Source organism: Penicilliopsis zonata, assembly GCF_001890105.1.
Source record: "Penicilliopsis zonata CBS 506.65 unplaced genomic scaffold ASPZOscaffold_8, whole genome shotgun sequence".
Taxonomy (NCBI): domain Eukaryota; kingdom Fungi; phylum Ascomycota; class Eurotiomycetes; order Eurotiales; family Aspergillaceae; genus Penicilliopsis; species Penicilliopsis zonata.
Window position 1 is genome coordinate 266,255 of NW_019208918.1, and position 15,733 is coordinate 281,987.

The 15,733-nt window shown below is 53.4% G+C and overlaps 10 protein-coding genes across 10 annotated transcripts; 3 read left to right on the forward strand and 7 right to left on the reverse strand.

Annotated features, from left to right (window-relative positions):
* Positions 1-920: 920 nt before the first annotated feature.
* On the forward strand, positions 921-2,851 carry ASPZODRAFT_67220 (hypothetical protein; the record flags this gene model as incomplete). The annotated part of the gene is made up of 4 exons (XM_022729439.1): positions 921-1,722; positions 1,788-1,938; positions 2,011-2,449; positions 2,528-2,851. The coding sequence occupies 4 exons, from the start codon at positions 921-923 to the stop codon at positions 2,849-2,851; spliced, it is 1,716 nt and encodes a 571-aa protein (XP_022580543.1).
* Positions 2,852-2,947: 96 nt separating this feature from the next.
* On the reverse strand, positions 2,948-5,443 carry ASPZODRAFT_152274 (hypothetical protein; the record flags this gene model as incomplete). The annotated part of the gene is made up of 4 exons (XM_022725835.1): positions 2,948-4,332; positions 4,389-4,655; positions 4,721-4,868; positions 5,432-5,443. 4 exons carry the CDS (start codon positions 5,441-5,443, stop codon positions 2,948-2,950), a joined length of 1,812 nt encoding a protein of 603 aa, XP_022580544.1.
* A 154-nt stretch (positions 5,444-5,597) lies between these two features.
* ASPZODRAFT_16631 (hypothetical protein) lies at positions 5,598-6,187 on the reverse strand (the record flags this gene model as incomplete). Its single annotated transcript, XM_022726751.1, has 2 exons — positions 5,598-5,888; positions 5,945-6,187. The coding sequence occupies 2 exons, from the start codon at positions 6,185-6,187 to the stop codon at positions 5,598-5,600; spliced, it is 534 nt and encodes a 177-aa protein (XP_022580545.1).
* A 175-nt stretch (positions 6,188-6,362) lies between these two features.
* Positions 6,363-7,070, reverse strand: ASPZODRAFT_2130661 (hypothetical protein; the record flags this gene model as incomplete). Its single annotated transcript, XM_022727842.1, has 1 exon — positions 6,363-7,070. One exon carries the CDS (start codon positions 7,068-7,070, stop codon positions 6,363-6,365), a length of 708 nt encoding a protein of 235 aa, XP_022580546.1.
* Positions 7,071-7,765: 695 nt separating this feature from the next.
* ASPZODRAFT_67158 (hypothetical protein) lies at positions 7,766-8,431 on the forward strand (the record flags this gene model as incomplete). Its single annotated transcript, XM_022729430.1, has 1 exon — positions 7,766-8,431. One exon carries the CDS (start codon positions 7,766-7,768, stop codon positions 8,429-8,431), a length of 666 nt encoding a protein of 221 aa, XP_022580547.1.
* On the reverse strand, positions 8,379-9,364 carry ASPZODRAFT_2038743 (hypothetical protein). The gene has a single exon (XM_022727587.1). It carries the CDS (start codon positions 9,211-9,213, stop codon positions 8,623-8,625), a length of 591 nt encoding a protein of 196 aa, XP_022580548.1. The 5' UTR covers positions 9,214-9,364; the 3' UTR covers positions 8,379-8,622.
* A 15-nt stretch (positions 9,365-9,379) lies between these two features.
* ASPZODRAFT_16635 (hypothetical protein) lies at positions 9,380-10,809 on the reverse strand (the record flags this gene model as incomplete). Its single annotated transcript, XM_022726754.1, has 2 exons — positions 9,380-10,368; positions 10,431-10,809. The coding sequence occupies 2 exons, from the start codon at positions 10,807-10,809 to the stop codon at positions 9,380-9,382; spliced, it is 1,368 nt and encodes a 455-aa protein (XP_022580549.1).
* A 250-nt stretch (positions 10,810-11,059) lies between these two features.
* Positions 11,060-11,329, forward strand: ASPZODRAFT_2038760 (hypothetical protein). Its single transcript, XM_022727588.1, has one exon. It carries the CDS (start codon positions 11,105-11,107, stop codon positions 11,270-11,272), a length of 168 nt encoding a protein of 55 aa, XP_022580550.1. The 5' UTR covers positions 11,060-11,104; the 3' UTR covers positions 11,273-11,329.
* A 58-nt stretch (positions 11,330-11,387) lies between these two features.
* Positions 11,388-12,167, reverse strand: ASPZODRAFT_25932 (hypothetical protein; the record flags this gene model as incomplete). The annotated part of the gene is made up of 3 exons (XM_022728025.1): positions 11,388-11,418; positions 11,469-11,967; positions 12,023-12,167. 3 exons carry the CDS (start codon positions 12,165-12,167, stop codon positions 11,388-11,390), a joined length of 675 nt encoding a protein of 224 aa, XP_022580551.1.
* Positions 12,168-12,427: 260 nt separating this feature from the next.
* On the reverse strand, positions 12,428-15,631 carry ASPZODRAFT_16637 (hypothetical protein; the record flags this gene model as incomplete). The annotated part of the gene is made up of 6 exons (XM_022726757.1): positions 12,428-13,675; positions 13,729-14,002; positions 14,099-14,174; positions 14,258-15,096; positions 15,159-15,356; positions 15,420-15,631. 6 exons carry the CDS (start codon positions 15,629-15,631, stop codon positions 12,428-12,430), a joined length of 2,847 nt encoding a protein of 948 aa, XP_022580552.1.
* Between the last annotated feature and the right edge of the window lie 102 nt (positions 15,632-15,733).

Below are 15,733 nucleotides of genomic sequence, written 5' to 3' on the forward strand. Positions count from 1 at the left end.
GACAGTCATCGATCAATCGGACAGATCAGCTGGAAGAATACTACTTATCAAAGAGGCTGACCTTAGAGACTATTGGAGTCACGGAGTCTGTACGGAGTAGTACCTCTGGCTATTGCCTCTGAAGGCACAGTGTACGAATCTCCTATCTGTCTGGCGATCCTTGACAAGGTCTGACCTTTCCATTGCAAATCATAGCACCTTTTAAGGCTCCGAACCTCGCTCAGACCCTGGGTTCGTCCAACCCTGGTTCAGGAGCCGCGTCTGCGAAAGGCAACTGCCGGCAGACAGACCAAAACTAATGCAGAGCCCTCGCAGAAACCTCCCCTGACCAAGAAAATTTTCCAATCGTTCGGGAAGCAGCAATTCGACATGACATCAGGCCCCATCTCGATTCCACGATCACGCTCCTAAATCGGGATTCTGGCCCGACCGGCCTTTGTGATGGGTCACGGCGGCCCCTCAGATTTGCAATCCGAGCCGCAGCTAGACCTCCAAATGACAGCTATCTCGTGAGATCCCGGCGTCGATCAACTTGACCCATCACTGCGGGGTGTGCTGGTTTTGACTTTGAAGAATTGACAGCTGAGAAGGCAGCGATGGCAATGGATGTGTCTAATGGGAGTTCGCAACTTCTTTAAAAGGGTCTTGCTATGGCCTCGGGCATTTTCTTCGCCCTTTTTTCCCATTTTCAAGATTAGCTGAGTTGCTATTTTCAAGACACGTCATGGCAGGGGTCGCTGAACACACACCAGGCTCGACCAGGTCAACTAGCAACAGATCGGTCAGCCATTATTCGGGGAACGGCACTTCGTATTCGGGCTCGGTGCGGTCAGATGCCACTGGAAAACAGACCGTCAACTTGGAGCAGTGGAAGGAGGAGCTGGTCGACAAGTTCAGAGTACAGGATACACTTTCTTCTGATGGCGCATCGAGGTAGGAGACGGCCCGTCATCGCGGGAACACCGTGCAATACTAATCAACTGACCAGTGTCTCCAGTGGAATCCTCGAGTTCCCGCCCCCTCCCGGATCGCTTGCGCGTGGTCTGAGCAGTAACGATCTCGCCTTGGCCGGTGCCAAATCGTCCATCAAAGCGCTGCGACGGCAACTGACGATGGACGATCTGCCGCTACTCCAGGAGGTCAATCCGTTCGAGGGAAGCCAACAATTCGACCCGATCAATACCGAGGAAGCCTCCTCGTACGACCTTGTTGCACCCTACGCCGGAAACAATGCCCCGTTGCACCGCCTAGAAGAGCAAGCAGAGATCATGTTCTCGACCGAACACATGACGACCATCCTCTCCAACCCGGGGTATTTGTATCGCTTCCGGGAATTCCTCGCCGAGCAACGACCAAGGTCCGTCATGGTCCTCGAACATTACCTGAATGCGCGCAAAGCACTCAAGGCCATTCAGTACGCCAACGCTCTCGCACGCGATCTGGCCGGCATGCCAGAAATTCAGACTTCCGACCAGTCCATTCCACCGACGACCAACGAGATGTTGGAAGACCGCGCGGCAAAAGCTCTGGCCGCACTCACGGCCGAAGAGCTGCCGGCATTCATCACTTCGACCTGCATCACCATCACCAGTAAGGTTGTCGAAGAGCGTATCCGAGGAACCCTCCCCGCCAAGTTTCAGGCAACGTCGGATGCACTGGCAGAGGTGTTTTGCTTAACCGACCCGTCGCGACCAGACAATCCGATCATCTTTGCTTCAGAGGGTATGGTAAATCCTTTCCCTGCATTCATCCTCATCGTTCTCGCTTTGCATACTTATTTCATGGAGAATTCCACCGAACCACTCAGTACGGTATGGATTACGTGCTCGGTCGAAACTGCCGGTTCCTGCAGGGCCCCAAAACCAACCGCAACAGTACAAGGCGCATCCGGGAGGGAATCGAAGCGGGACGACATCACTCTGAACTGTTCCTCAACTAGTATGTGGCAGACGTGAACAAATGAAGGCCCAAAACCAATATTCCCATGCTGACCTTTTCCCTCTCCCCAAGCCGGCGCGATGGCTCCCCCTTCATGAACCTGTTACAATGTGCGCCCCTGTGCGACAGCACTGGCAAGATCAGATACTTTATCGGTGCCCAGATCGATGTGAGCGGTCTCGCCATGGACGGCGCGAACATGGAGTCCCTGCAGACCCTCGCCGCGCGGAAACGCCGTCTCAAGGAACCCGGAACGCCCGAGGAACCGCAGGACCGAAAAAGCGAGTTCATCGAGCTAAGCGAGCTGATGAGCCCGCAAGAGTTGACCACATCCCGCACCCATGGTGGCAAGCTGTTCAAGCCTGCTTCCAGTCTGCACAGCGACCGGTGCAGCTCGCGCAACACCAACAGCAATGTCCATTGGGCCGACGAATGCGAAGACGGCGAGGCCCCAGACCCGCTACCCTTGAAACCATCACCAGCTATTTCCTTGGCCGGTGTTTATGAAAATGTAAACCCCCCCCCCCCCCCCCCTTTCTCACTTCCCTAAACCCTAATGATATGGTTTTGGCAAATCTAATACGAACAGTACCTCCTTGTTCGACCCTACCCCTCGTTGAGGATCCTATTCACCTCTCCCTCGCTCCGCATCCCGGGAATCCTGCAGTCCTCGTTCTTCTCACGCATAGGCGGCTCCGCCTCGGTACGCGACGACCTCCTCCGCGCGATGATCGCCGGCCGGAGCGTGACGGCACGGGTGCGCTGGCTGAACCGGTACGATGACCACGGGCGCGGTAGGTGGGTGCATTGCACGCCCTTACTGGCGAATAATGGTGGGGTGGGGGTGTGGATGGTCATTCTGGTCGATGATGAGGAGCAAACCGTTCGATGGAGGGGGAACTGGCCGTCTTGATCCGCAGATTCTAGAGTATTATTAAATCCTGGAAATAGTTATAATCAAGTAATATATATATATATATATATATATATCTATGTACTTGTATATTATCTACGGACTACGTTGTCCTCTTAATAACCCCTCTTCTTCTTCCTCTTGGTCACGCCGAGCATCGCCCTCGAGTTTCTCGGCCATAGCGATGCCATCTCGGCGCCCTTTGTCCATATTCACGAAAGCAATGAGCGGGATAGGGAGTAAGATAAGAACAGCGATGAAGAAGAAGCCCGAGCGGACCGATCCCGTGGCATCAATCAGGCCGCCGACGATGGCCGGGCCCACGACCGAGCTGCCCTTGTCGGTCACGGCGTAAAGGGCGTAGAAGGCTGCCTCGTTGCCCGGCGGGATGAGCTGGCCGAAGAAGGAGCGGCAGTAGGAGTTGAGCCCGCCGGAGACGAAGCCATGGATGAAGCCTAACGGGTAGATCTCCCACGGCTGCTGAAGGCCAATCACCCCCCACCGCTTGAAGAGGGGAACGTAGCCCATCATGCCGTATATGGGGATGAGTTCGAACAGGGCAATGCACGCCATGATGGTATGGTTGGACTGCAGGTTGAATCGGCGGGAGATGATGGGCCACAGGAAAGCGCCCGCCATGCCGGATACCATGGCCGTGATGGAGAGCATGGCCACGGCCTCGGTGCTCATCTTCAGCTCTGTGCGCGCGAACAAGATGGCCGTCCCGGACACGGTGGCAATCGCGTCCGAGAGCAGGAACCACGCGACCAGGAAGATCACCATCTCGCGCAGTTTCGCCGCTATCTTGACCGTCCGCCAGAGGGACTTCCATGCAAACCCAATCATGCGGAGGGAGGCGCGCCACTGACTCAGTCGGTTGTCATCCCGATTGCCGCCCGCGGTGGATGAGTCCAGGGGAGGGCCCGGACGGCTACGCAGCCAGCGGCGAGTCACCATAGTACCACCGAACCACCAGACACCCACGAGAAAGAGAACGAAACGTAAGGGCAAGGTTGCCGATGTCTTGGAGAGGGAGGTCTTCGAGAGGCAGAACAGTAGCAGAATACTCAGACACTGCACAAACATGGCTGCGCTGTAGCCCAGCCCGACTCCTTTTGACGAGATTTGCGTCGATAGCTGCATCTCAGGGGACACCGGGCCCTTCTTTTTCTTTGGGTCGGCATCTGGCTCGTCCTCGACATCGTTCACGGCTTCATGCTCCTCTGCTTCCTCGTCGTCGTCGTGCCGGTACATTTGTCGCGATGCTCGCTGTAGTTTGGCATGGTGAATGGAAGGGTCGTGGGCCACCAGGAGCGGTAGGAAAGAGTTGAGCACGACAAACGACGAGCCCAAACAGGTCACCCCAATGATCGCCAATATCGATCCGAGAAGGAATACCGGGGGCGCAACGAAGATAAACATCATACAAGTTGTCGATCCGAGGAAGCCAAAGATCAACAACATAGTTTTTCGGTTTGTTCCTACATATGTCAGGTCACTTGCATCAATCCCCGAAACGCGATTAGGAGAAACATACCATAATCTGCCAGCGCACTGAACGAGATAAGAGTCAATGCCTGCACCAGCACGGCCAGCGAAAACGTATACATCGCGAAACTCGCGGTGTTGATTTGCATCCCGAACAGGTCCACAACACATTGTCCATTCTCATCACCGCCCCGAGTCATCGCATGAGTCCCATTCCCACCCGCCGAGACGCTTGTCGGCACACACGGCAAGTGACTGTTGAGAAATGTTCCTCGTTCGCGGGCGAGTTGTTCGAGGGTGATGGGGAGGAAGGAACCTATACGTTTGTTTAGCCACAACCGATTCAAGACGGCGTACTCTGGATCAAATAGGAAAACCCACCCACTCCACATACGGCAAACACCTCTGCCGCAATGCCATACGCATACCAGCCTAGGATCTCGACTCGCCGCGTCGGGGTGGTGTCCTCGGCGGCATACCGCGGCGGTCGCAGCCGATCCTCTTCGGGCGGGGGAGGCGACGACGGTCGCTCTGAGGAGAAGAAAGGCATGACGCAAAGAAGGAAATCAAGCCGGAATAAGAGTCACCGCAGTCAAGAGAGCAGCCAGCGAGTAGTTACCTCGCAGACGGGCGACAACAAACGTCGGACGGGGGTGTTTTGTCGGTCAAGGAAACGGAAGTCGGCGGAATCGAGACGCAGTTATTCTGGAGCTGTCAGTCCCACTCGGGGCTGGCCGCACGTCATCGGTGATCGCCCGCCAGTTCCAGCAGATATGAGCTGGGCAAACAAGGGCGTGAAGAAGAGCTTCTAGGATGAAGGGCGTGAGTTGAAGGCAGGCAGCTGGAATATTAATAGAACTGAAGATGAGGACGACTCCCTGGAGGTTACGTAACCTCTCCTGTGACCTCATCCCTTGCGCTGACTGGATTATGATCTGCGGTTTCTATTGGTTGGAGCTATCTACGGTCATGTGATTGTGTAGACACCTCAGGCAGACGTTCCATATTAGGCAAGAGGGCATGTTGCTTCTTATCAAGTATCTATTTGCATTCACTGTGTATATTCACTGTCTAAAAGTACCCCATACATACCTTCTGGACCATAGAATGGCTTATTGTATGCTTCTGTCAATGATTGGTTTCTTCTGCAGTCGCTTCCAAGCAGCTATTGAACGTTTTAAGAAAGACCGATGAAATATAGGAAATAAATATAGACAATCAAGATATACAGTATTGATTTAGAGTCAAAGTAATGTGTCTATATATCATCATTCTCCTCCAACCAGCCGATCAAAGGATTGTTCTCAAAGCAGTCCATCACAGCCGAGAGCAACGCGATGCGTACATCCCACAGCGCCTTGCCCGTGGCAAGATGAATATGCTTTGTTTCCGGCATGATGGTGCAGGTTCCGTCCGCCGCGAGAGTGACGATCTCGAAATTCTCGATCTGGCCGATTTCCGGTCCGAAATCAAGCCCGTACACGCTCAGATGGCGAGAGCTGCTGCCGATGGCCTCGCCGAAACGCAGACCCATCCTGCTCCAATCGGGCTGATCATTCAGAAAGGCCCGGCTTGAGATTTTGAAAAGCTTCGGCGCATCTAGACAGTCTGGGAACGTGATTCCTGCCCCTGACGCTGCTGCACCTGCACCTGGGAGTAATCCAATGGCTGGAGATTCACCCGCACCCCGTTGACGGAATTCCCGAGGTGGTGATCCGGTGGGAAGGCGAGGCTTCTGCGGAAGTTGTACGCCATGAGTAGACGGCGCGACGGAAATGAGATGTCAATTACGGCTTCTCTGCGAGCCCCTTCGATGCAGACGCCTAGCACGCCGTTCAGAACATCCATTGTTGACAGGAACGTGGGGACTGTAGTATCGTCATCGGTCCTTTCACAGTAGATCTGAGTCAAGAGAGGCAGAAACAACGTACAGGCCTCACGGGGACGATGAAGTCTTTCCGGGGAGAAGAAAAATGGACGCAGACGGAAATCTGATCGGAAGATCTTCAATTTATCTTTGTTCTTAGTCCTCCTTTCTCCCCTTCTGCGCCAACCAAACGTGCCCTGTCACCGCGGAATGGTCGATATCCTGGCGTGGCCCCTCGCCAGCAGTGGTGATTGCATCTCGCAGGATTGCCTCTTGCTCGGCGTTTATGTTGAGAGAAAACAATTGCTCCCCCGTCATCGCCGCGCGACAACACTCGGCCAGCAGCTTGTGGATGTCATCTGCGTCCGCGCCGTCGAAGACGTTACGGCTGTATATCATGCTCAAGACGACCCCGTCCGCGAGAACAGTCGCCTGGAAGCGTAGGACAGGCCTTGCTTCGGACGGCAGCAGCATGCGTGGGAGGAGAAGAAACCTCTCATCGAACGTAGCGATGGATAAGTTGGTTGTCTCCTCGTTTCTGTTCCTGTCTCTGGTTTTGCTTCTGTCTTGAACGAAAGCAGGAGGCAAGGTCAGGTCGGGCAACTGCTTGACGGCCACCATGGGGATCGCAGCAAAGGCATTTCCCGGCTGGATGCGCAGCTGGCCTTTTCTTTTATACCTCGGATCCCTCCAGGGGACGACCTTGCCGGTTAGAAAGGGCAGACGCAGGAACAACAGGTCAATGCCGGCCTGGAGACGCGTCAAACACTGTTGGGGGTCGGGAGAGCGAAAGCAGAAAAAGTAGGGGACGTAAATGGCGACGAGGGAGTGGTCGAGGGAGCTGAAGGGGAGGGACAAGTCCATGATATAGTATATAAAGATGGTAGTCTAGATATTGTAATGAAGAATTGGTGATATAGAGATGGTGTTTAAGCTAATTTATTCTCCTGTTCCTGTTGATGACGTGGAATTGGATCCTTTCCTGCATGGCCATCTTTTTAACCCATTCAGACTCGCCGATCAGTCGATCTATAATTTTTGGACATTGAAATATTATACTAGCATTAATAATAAATGGATACCCAGGTAGTTTTGGGGTTTGTTATATAGTGACAATATCAAGTTACTGGTTACTGCTGGTTGTAGGACTATGTCGGCCAACTGGCGACTTATTGTATACAACCAGAGCTTCCAGAACAAATCATCCCAACATCAGCCAGGTCGTCTTTATTTAATTCTGAGAAGATATTCCATCTTCTTGCCTCTTTATGAGTATATTCTATTAAAATCTCCCCTCTATCTCTGCTTGTTGCCGCCACCTATTCCTCTCCTCCCACCAGCGCTATCCTGTGCAATCTTCATCGAGCGATGTGAACCCATGTCTTCCCAAAATGAACACCCGGTTCCGGCGTCGACAAGCGAGGACGTCTGCTTCCCCCACTCCTCTCCTTTCTTCTTTCTTCTCTCCTCCACCAGCTGAGGTCGCTCGCCCTCGCTCGTCCTCGTTCGTCTTCATTCTCATTCTTCGTTTCTGTGTTTCCAACGTCAAAATGTCGACCATGTCGACTCCCGCCGAAAACTGGGCGAAACTGATTCGGTACAACTTCGGTCGCATGATGGGTAACGTGCGCGCCCACGAAAAGAGAAAAATCACGAACAGTCTGGCGTTCATGCACCTTGCTGAACCCAACATGCTCCTGGAAGCCTTCGGCTACGGCCCCTCTGGCTCTCCTCTCATGAAACAGCACACCTGCCTGGCCCCCGACGGCAAAGGGCGATTCCCCGAGCTGCATTGGACGCGTCCCCTGGCTGGCCAGGTGAAGGAATACGTTCTCGTCTGCGAGGATCTCGACACGGCCTTGCCCGGCGGCAAACCTCGCAACCACTGTCTGCTGTACAACATCCCAGGTTCTACCATCACCGCCAGCCATCTCGATCTACGCACTTTCTCAGATGATAACGACACAAACCCTTCCACGTCTGCTGGATGGAAATACGTCGCCCACGGCAAGCACGTCGTCTACGTTCCTCCCAAGCCGCTGCCGGGCCACGGAGCTCACCGCTACGTCTACACCGTCATTGCGCTCGACGACCATCTCGTGTTTCCTCAGAATAAGAAAGTCACAAAGGAGAAGATCATGGATGCCATGACGGGCAAGGTTATCGGTTGGGGTCAGTGGGTGGGCCAATTCGAACGGCCTTACGAGCGTGGTTCTCTCTGGTGATTACTGCAGATCAACCGTGATTGTGATTCAATTAAATTGCTTCACTATTCTTCATTGTTCAGTTATGTTTTACTTGCTTCTCTTGCTTTACACTGATGTCGACGTCGAATCTGGTATTCTCGTCTTTCGTCTATTGTTTCTTTCATGTCTCTCTGTCTCTGTATTCTGCTAGCCAGCCAATACAAAGAGAATCAAGAATATCCCACCCCCTCCATCATAAGCACACACCGTCGAATCAGTCCTTCCACCTCCCCTCCTCGCGTATCAATCTTTCTCACTCTCTCCAGCATCTCAGCCAGCAGGAGTAAGTTCCTGCCCACCACGATGCGAACGAGGAGGAGCATCTCCCCGCCCTCGATCTCCAGCTGGCCTAGCCGTGCTTTACTCTGCAGCACAAGGGTAGGGAGTGAATCCACAAAGATCATATCGTCAAAGGTGCCATTCATATCGATTCGATTCATACTCATCTCCATTCTGTTCGTCAGGTTGATGTTGTGGACGTTGACGTTGACACTGACGTTAATGTTGTACGTAGTGCACACCCCCTCGAGTAATGGGAGACATGCCTCCACAATGGCACAAAGCGTATGCACAGCCGACTGGGTCGACGCAGCTGTCATTGATTTCGCCTTTTTCTCTGTACACTCCGCACAGCTGAAGACACTCGCGCCGTGAAGGTGGACGCGGTTCAGCAGGTTGAGGACGGCCGCCAGATCAAGGACTGTCAGTCGGCCGAGGTCGGAGAGCAGATTGATCGACTCGAGGGGGCAATGGCATGTCATCTTTCTTTTTTTCTCCTATTTCTTCTCTGTCGATAGCCTAGGCATGCAGCTTTATGTATACTGGTCATCCTTATATACATACTACTCTAGGCATATAGTTTAGCCAGTTCTGTACTACATTGGAAAAAAGATAGAGCATGTGATAAACCGCTGAAATTTGAAACAATTACTCTAGCCGTACCATCAGCAGCTGCAGGCGCCGGTCCGTCTCGAGAATCATCAAGAGCCTCCCTCGTGAGGAGCCGGTCCAGACCTGCTGCGCACAGGCTCGGATACGCCGCACCGTCGTCAACAGCCCAGCCAGCCGGGCATGCAGGATCTGCCGGACAAAATAGATCTTTTCCTCGGTCGAGACACGAAACCCGCCGATGGAAAGGGGACAGCTGTCCACAATACTGTGTTTGAACTCCCTACCGCCCCCGCTGTGAAGAAAGGGGAAAGAAGAAGGCGAAGGAGAAGAGGAAGAAGGCGGAGAGGATGACAATGCCGATGCCGACGACAGGGTCTGCGTTTCGATTGCCGTCACTAGACTGTCGATCTCCACGATGATGATCATCAGCAGGTTGGCGCGGACCCTTGCACACGCGCACCGCAGCACTTTCTGCCCCAGCTGCTGCAGCGCCTTTTGACAGGTGAGGATGGCGTCAATCGTACAAGGTCCATTTGCCGGCGTGCATGTATTGTTGATCCGCAGCAGCTCGCGCACGCTCGTTTCATAACAGTGGCATGTGGCAGTTGTCGTAGAGCTCGTAGAGTCTGTAGCGTGCGTGTTTGCAAATGAAGTCGTCGCGTGTTGCAGCCACATCTCCGTGAGGATCTCGTTGCTCGTCTCGTGGAGGTCGTCGACGAGAAAGCTATGCGGGTCTCCCACGGGTGTCAACATGTCCAAGGAGTAACTGGTGCTGCCCAAGTCCCAGTCCATCATCACAGAGGGGAGAGCCGTGGCGGGAGCAGCAGCAGCAGCAGTGGTACCCTCCAACGAAAACGATCTCGTGTGTTCGTTCAACATCTCCGGCGTCGCAGGAAACCCAGGGAAGGGAACAGGGTCTTTGAGGCCAGTGGAAATCGCTGCAATCGCTGCCTCGAACCTCGAGCTCGGTTCCACGTCCAGAGGGGAGAGGTCCGGCAGCCAGCTGTCGGTCAAGTCGAGCGGATCTGCTCGTCAGCATCAAATAAATCAGGTCGATCTACTCGCCAATCTCATGGACGAAAAGTACCTGTATTCACGACCGGCGTGTTCAAGTCCCCGATCAAGGCCCCATTCATCGCTCTCTCGTCTCTCCTTCCCTCTCCCTCGCTTGCCGGACTCGCAAACCCCCTCCCCTTCCGACGGGGCGGTGTCCCTTTTCCAACCTCTTGTTGTTTCCCCTGATGCTGCTGCTGCTGCTGCGTCGGCTGTTTGTCTTCTGCTGTAGCCTCTTTCCGCTTCGCAGGCCGGCCCAACCGTCGAGACACGCTGTAGATACATTCGATCTTGTTTTTCTGGCACCTTCGACACGACGGCTTCTCGTGGCTGCAGCGAATCTTCGCCTGCTGGCACGCGTTGCAGGTGGACCGTACCTTGACACTCTTGGGCAGAGTCTCGGGGGAAGGCATTCTTTCTCTTGTTGGTGTTCTTCTTTTTGCTGGACTGGTCAGTATAGAAGAATAGAAGACGGTTCTGGGAATCCGGTTGAACCACCATATCATACCTGCTCTCTTGTCTACCTAGCTATTGTAACACCATCCCTCCTTCTCAACTGCTTCATTGTGCGACTTGAATTCCTTGTCACGGCGTGGCCACCAGGTGGCAGACAGGGTTCAGCAGTCTTTTGTCGAGTTGCACGAGTATGTGGTCTTGCAAATCGCCGTATGGTAAAATTGTATTCAGGAGTAGTCATAGCTAAGTTATATGGAATACCTACAGCTTTCTAACGAGACTGCCATGCTTTATGTACCATGTGATCAAGTACGATTCCAACTGCTAGCAATATCTCTCAACTGTTTCAATTTCCTAGTCGATACTTGTCTACCTGTACTCGAGTGGCTGACGCTGATACAGATTCTCTTCTTCGAATAGCTTTACTCCGGTAGACTCTAACTGCGAAATCAAGGTATATTCAGACATCTCTAGCCCCATTTCACCCAAGCATGTCCAAGATGTAATGTGAGCAGGGCATAAGTGCAAGTTCCATCTACATGATAACCTGCTGTCCAATATGGCCCCTAGCCAAAGTCAGCTCAGTCCCCAAGATCCTAGTCAGAAAGATACATACCCATTCACCCCTGTACACCTCACATCCCTCATCGAAGTTGTAGTGACACTTTGCGTTGCTGTCGTGGTCGTCGTCAACTCGTCACTGCCAACAACGATATAATTCCCCGCAACAGGCGGAGGGAGACCGGCCACCCGACTGAACAGCTGGATGTCGAACCCAGCCCGGGCCTCCACCGTTTTCGGAAAAATATGGTCGAAGCAGTCTGGGAAGACATAGTGATCTGGCTGTTGAAAGGCGAGAAACACATAGCGATGTGACGCGCCTGCAGGGGGTTGGGGGCCTATATAAGCCGCTGATTTAGAAGAAGAAACAGCAGCGATCTCGTGCTTGGGTGATAGGTGCGAATTCGAGCAGTTGGTAGTCATGTCAGGCTGATACCAGTGCAAAATTACCGTGGCGTTGGACTCGAGAACGACGTCGATGTCGATGCAGAAGATAATGAAACGGTGTGGACAGGGCAGGCCGGCGGTGCTGATCTGGGGGGGCAACACGGTATCTGTCGGTCAGTATTTCAGCGTTGGGAGTAAGCGGGGATCAATTCAATGTCAAACCATTCCTGCTCATCTTCTCCCCCTGAGAGATCCAGTGGCCATCGTAGCTGAGACGAAGCTCTTGGGTGTGTGGTGGGAGGAGGGGAAGAATGTTGCTGCTGCTTGCGAGGCAGGGAAAAAACAGCCACCAAAACAAGAAGGCCATTGTTCAATGCCTAATATCTTTTGTTTCTATCGTCTATCCTTGGTACAGTTTATCTCTTGTACTATTCATCAGTTAGGTCTTGTATCCCTTCTCTTTTATACTTTATTGAACCCTTGATCCCCTGTCAAGTGTAACAACTCGGTAATTAACCATGGATGTCGGATCAGCCTATTCTTTCAGATCCCTGCTTCAGAGATGTCTGAGACAATCCTTCGGATGTATTCTGTGAAGGTATTCTCTGGGAACTCTTCAGACATCCTTCACCCCTGTCGCCTCCAGCCCACCCCGCAGAGATAAACGGCTATCAACAGTGGACTGGCCATGGCCAGCATCCCGGCCACAAGACAGTACGTCCTCATATCCCCCCATCTGTGAATCATGGGTGCTATAGCGGCCGTGGCGCCAGCTCCCAAAAAGCAGCGGACGAGGTTATTCGTCGCCATTGCCGTTGCGGGTGTCTCATAATGCAGATCCACGATCAGCACGTTCAGGACGTTATACGCCGCCGTGATGCAACAGGAGATTACAAAGACAATCCCCAGAGCCAGGAAGAGAGGCGGTGACCTCTCCATGAGGACCCCGTACCCTGCCACAGCCACCGCAGCAAGCAGCGTCATAGGCAATCCGATCTGCAGCCTGGCACGCTCGATCGCGAACCCAGCGATGAGATCGGCGTCCTGCTTCCGGTCTTGGGATACTACTGGCAGCCCGGCTTGGAGACGGAGACGCCGATAGTTCCAGTCGATCAGAGACCCATTCAGCAGGGTGGAGGTCAACGACCCGACGCCCAGCGGGATGAAGCTGAACCCAATCTGCATGTCGGTCAAATCGTAGAGGGCCTTGAATCGGGAGGGGATCCCTGCCGTGACGGCGTAGTAGCTGGCGAAGATGATTCCGTTGGCGATGAGGATCAACCCCGTCGGCAAGTGGAAGAGGAGACGGAGTGTGGTAAGCGGGTTGGGGATCTGGATTTTGTGCGGTTCACTATTGCTGTTGCTGGTATGCTCTTCTTCCCATTCTCCATGTAGCCTCCTATCTCTTATACAATCTAACAAGGTCCGGTTCCACCACGGCGCCAGCCTCGATCCATCCCCCACGATAGCCCGGCACGTCTCCGGGAAAAACAGGAGTAGGGGCACGAAAAAAAGAAACGCCGCGATAGCAAGGAACCAAAACACAGCCTGCCACCCGAGATACTGGCTCAGAAGACCCCCAAGAATAGGTCCCAGCGACGGCGCGAGGATGTTACCCAACGATGCGAGCCCCATGTACGTCCCCCGTTCGGCGGAGGTGATGATGTCCGCTGCAACCGCTGAAGCGAGTGCAACCGTTCCGCTGCTGCCGCAGCTCTGCACAGCCCGCAGAGCCAACAGAGCGGGATAGCTGCGTTGCAGTGCTAGAGCAAGATTCCCGCAGATATAGATGGAGAAGCAGAGCACGTAGGCTGGTCGTCGGCCGGCTTGGTCGGCTAGGGAGCCCATGAAGGTCGGGGCCAGACCTTGGCAGATCTTCGCTCAGTCAGTCTTTTCTTTCTCCATTCTTAGCTTCGAGATCATCTCACCATATATGAAGTAATTGTCAGGTTGATTTGTGCCGTCGAAACATGTAGGTCTTTGGCGATGGAGTTTAGAGACGGATAGTAGATGTTGGCAGAGAATGGAGAGAAGCTAGATGCCAGCGCTGCGGTGAGGATGATCCAGCGCTTCTGGCAATTGCTGAATACAGAGTACTTGGGTAGAAGGGGAGTAGATGCAGTAGCTTGAGGCTCGATCATCTTGTAGCATAAAGTGAAATATGGAATGGCACGTTCATTCAGAAACCTTGATGTTGATGGACTACAGATAGATAGTATGTGTTCACCCCATCCTAAATCAGTCGGGACATTTGTAGATCGGTTAGGTGACACCTTGAGCCCTCCTGGTGATGACTACATCTTCGCGACTTTTCCAATTGGATCTGCACTGCCTGTGTAAATATGCGAGGGCCGAAACAACTTGCCGCGAGACACTGCACAGTCAGAGAAGTCACCGAGAGGAATATTAAAGTGTGATGGTCAAAACAAGGAAGCAATAAGAAGAAAAAAAGCTTACAGGTGTATTCCCTCCAATGGGCCATGACGCCCATGATGCGCTGCGCCATCATCGCCGCAGGAATCATTTCGGCATCGACGCCCACCCCGGCAAAAACAAACTGCCCGTAAAAGTCTGCGTTGGGATACAAAGCTCTGCTGTGGAACCAGTCGTCGGTTGAGGCCAGCCGCTCAATCTCCTGGGAAACCTCCAGCATCTGCTTCGAGGACGTGTCCAGCTCTAGATCTTCTAGGATGGACTTGATGAATCGTAGCCGCGGATCTACCCCCTTATAAGACCGGTGGCCGTAGCCGAAGAGTTTCCTTTTCCCAGACTTGACCTGCGCGATGAAAGGGCCTATATCCTCCGGACAGCTGATTTCCCGCAGGGCACGTTGCGCGGTCTCCGTCGCCCCGAAATGGAGCGGTCCGTACGCGGCGGCGAGAGCAGAAATCACACACGAGAGCGGATCCGTCAGCGAGGAGGCCGTCACCAGCGCAGAAAACACCGAGAGGGCCATTCCATGCTCGGCGTTCAGCAGCGCGAAACGCCGGAAGCACGAGAGTTTGAGGGGATCCGGGCGCTTGCTAGACGGTGAGATTAGAGAAGCCATCGTGAAAAGATTCTCAAGGTATGTGTTTTGCAGCGACGCAGGGGCAAACGGGGCGGATCTTCGATGGCATGAGACCAGGCCGAACACGACAGCATACGCGGCTACCGTGGAAAGGACGACCTGGTCTGCCTTTTGGGTATCTGTCTGATATATATCCGGACGAGTGGCGGATGGAATGGACTCGGGTACACTCGCCAGGTACGCAGCCAGACCGGTTATCATGAGTGGTAAGGGCGATGTTGTTTTCCTAGTAAATCAGAAAAACAGAGCGTCAGAAAATTGCAACGTATGGAATCCGAAGATACTCACGGTAGAGTAGAAATAGCCTTCTGGACGCAGTCAGGCACGGCCAACATCTGCTGGGCCAGTTTGTAACTCAACGCCCGCCGCTGCGACGCGTTGGGGAGCGTGCCCCAGACGAGGAGATACAGCATGTCTTCAAAATCACATTCCCATAGCTGCTCCAAGCTATATCCGCGGAAGAGAAGCATGTTTCTCTCATGGTCCCTTCATTTCCAGCACGAGCTTGTTAGTTAAACGGGGAGCATTGTGGGGGGGAGGAATTCGTACGAGAAACTGATGGCGCTCTCCAACACGGTGGTGTTTTGCAGTCCTGGGTCGTGGATTCGAAGTCCACCAGCAACACTGTCCGCGCGGTCTGTGCCAGCACTGGGAGCTTTGATTACCTTGAAATCGGTGGCGAGAATTGCGTTTTTGCGAATGGGGATTTCATACTGCAGCAGGGTGCGGGAGTCTTTGACGAAGAGAGTTCCTGAGGACATGATCTTTACGGCAGAGAAGCAGCAAACTGTTTCCTAATGACGGCATACAAGGGGTTCAATATAGAAAGGGCAATAATCTTTATTATATATATCCGTAAAAAG

Bases quoted from the DNA above. Each gene is read 5' to 3' on its own strand.
- ASPZODRAFT_2038760 (XM_022727588.1), top strand. From the start codon at position 11,105: ATGGAATACCTACAGCTTTCTAACGAGACTGCCATGCTTTATGTACCA.
- ASPZODRAFT_2038743 (XM_022727587.1), bottom strand. From the start codon at position 9,213: ATGACATGCCATTGCCCCCTCGAGTCGATCAATCTGCTCTCCGACCTC.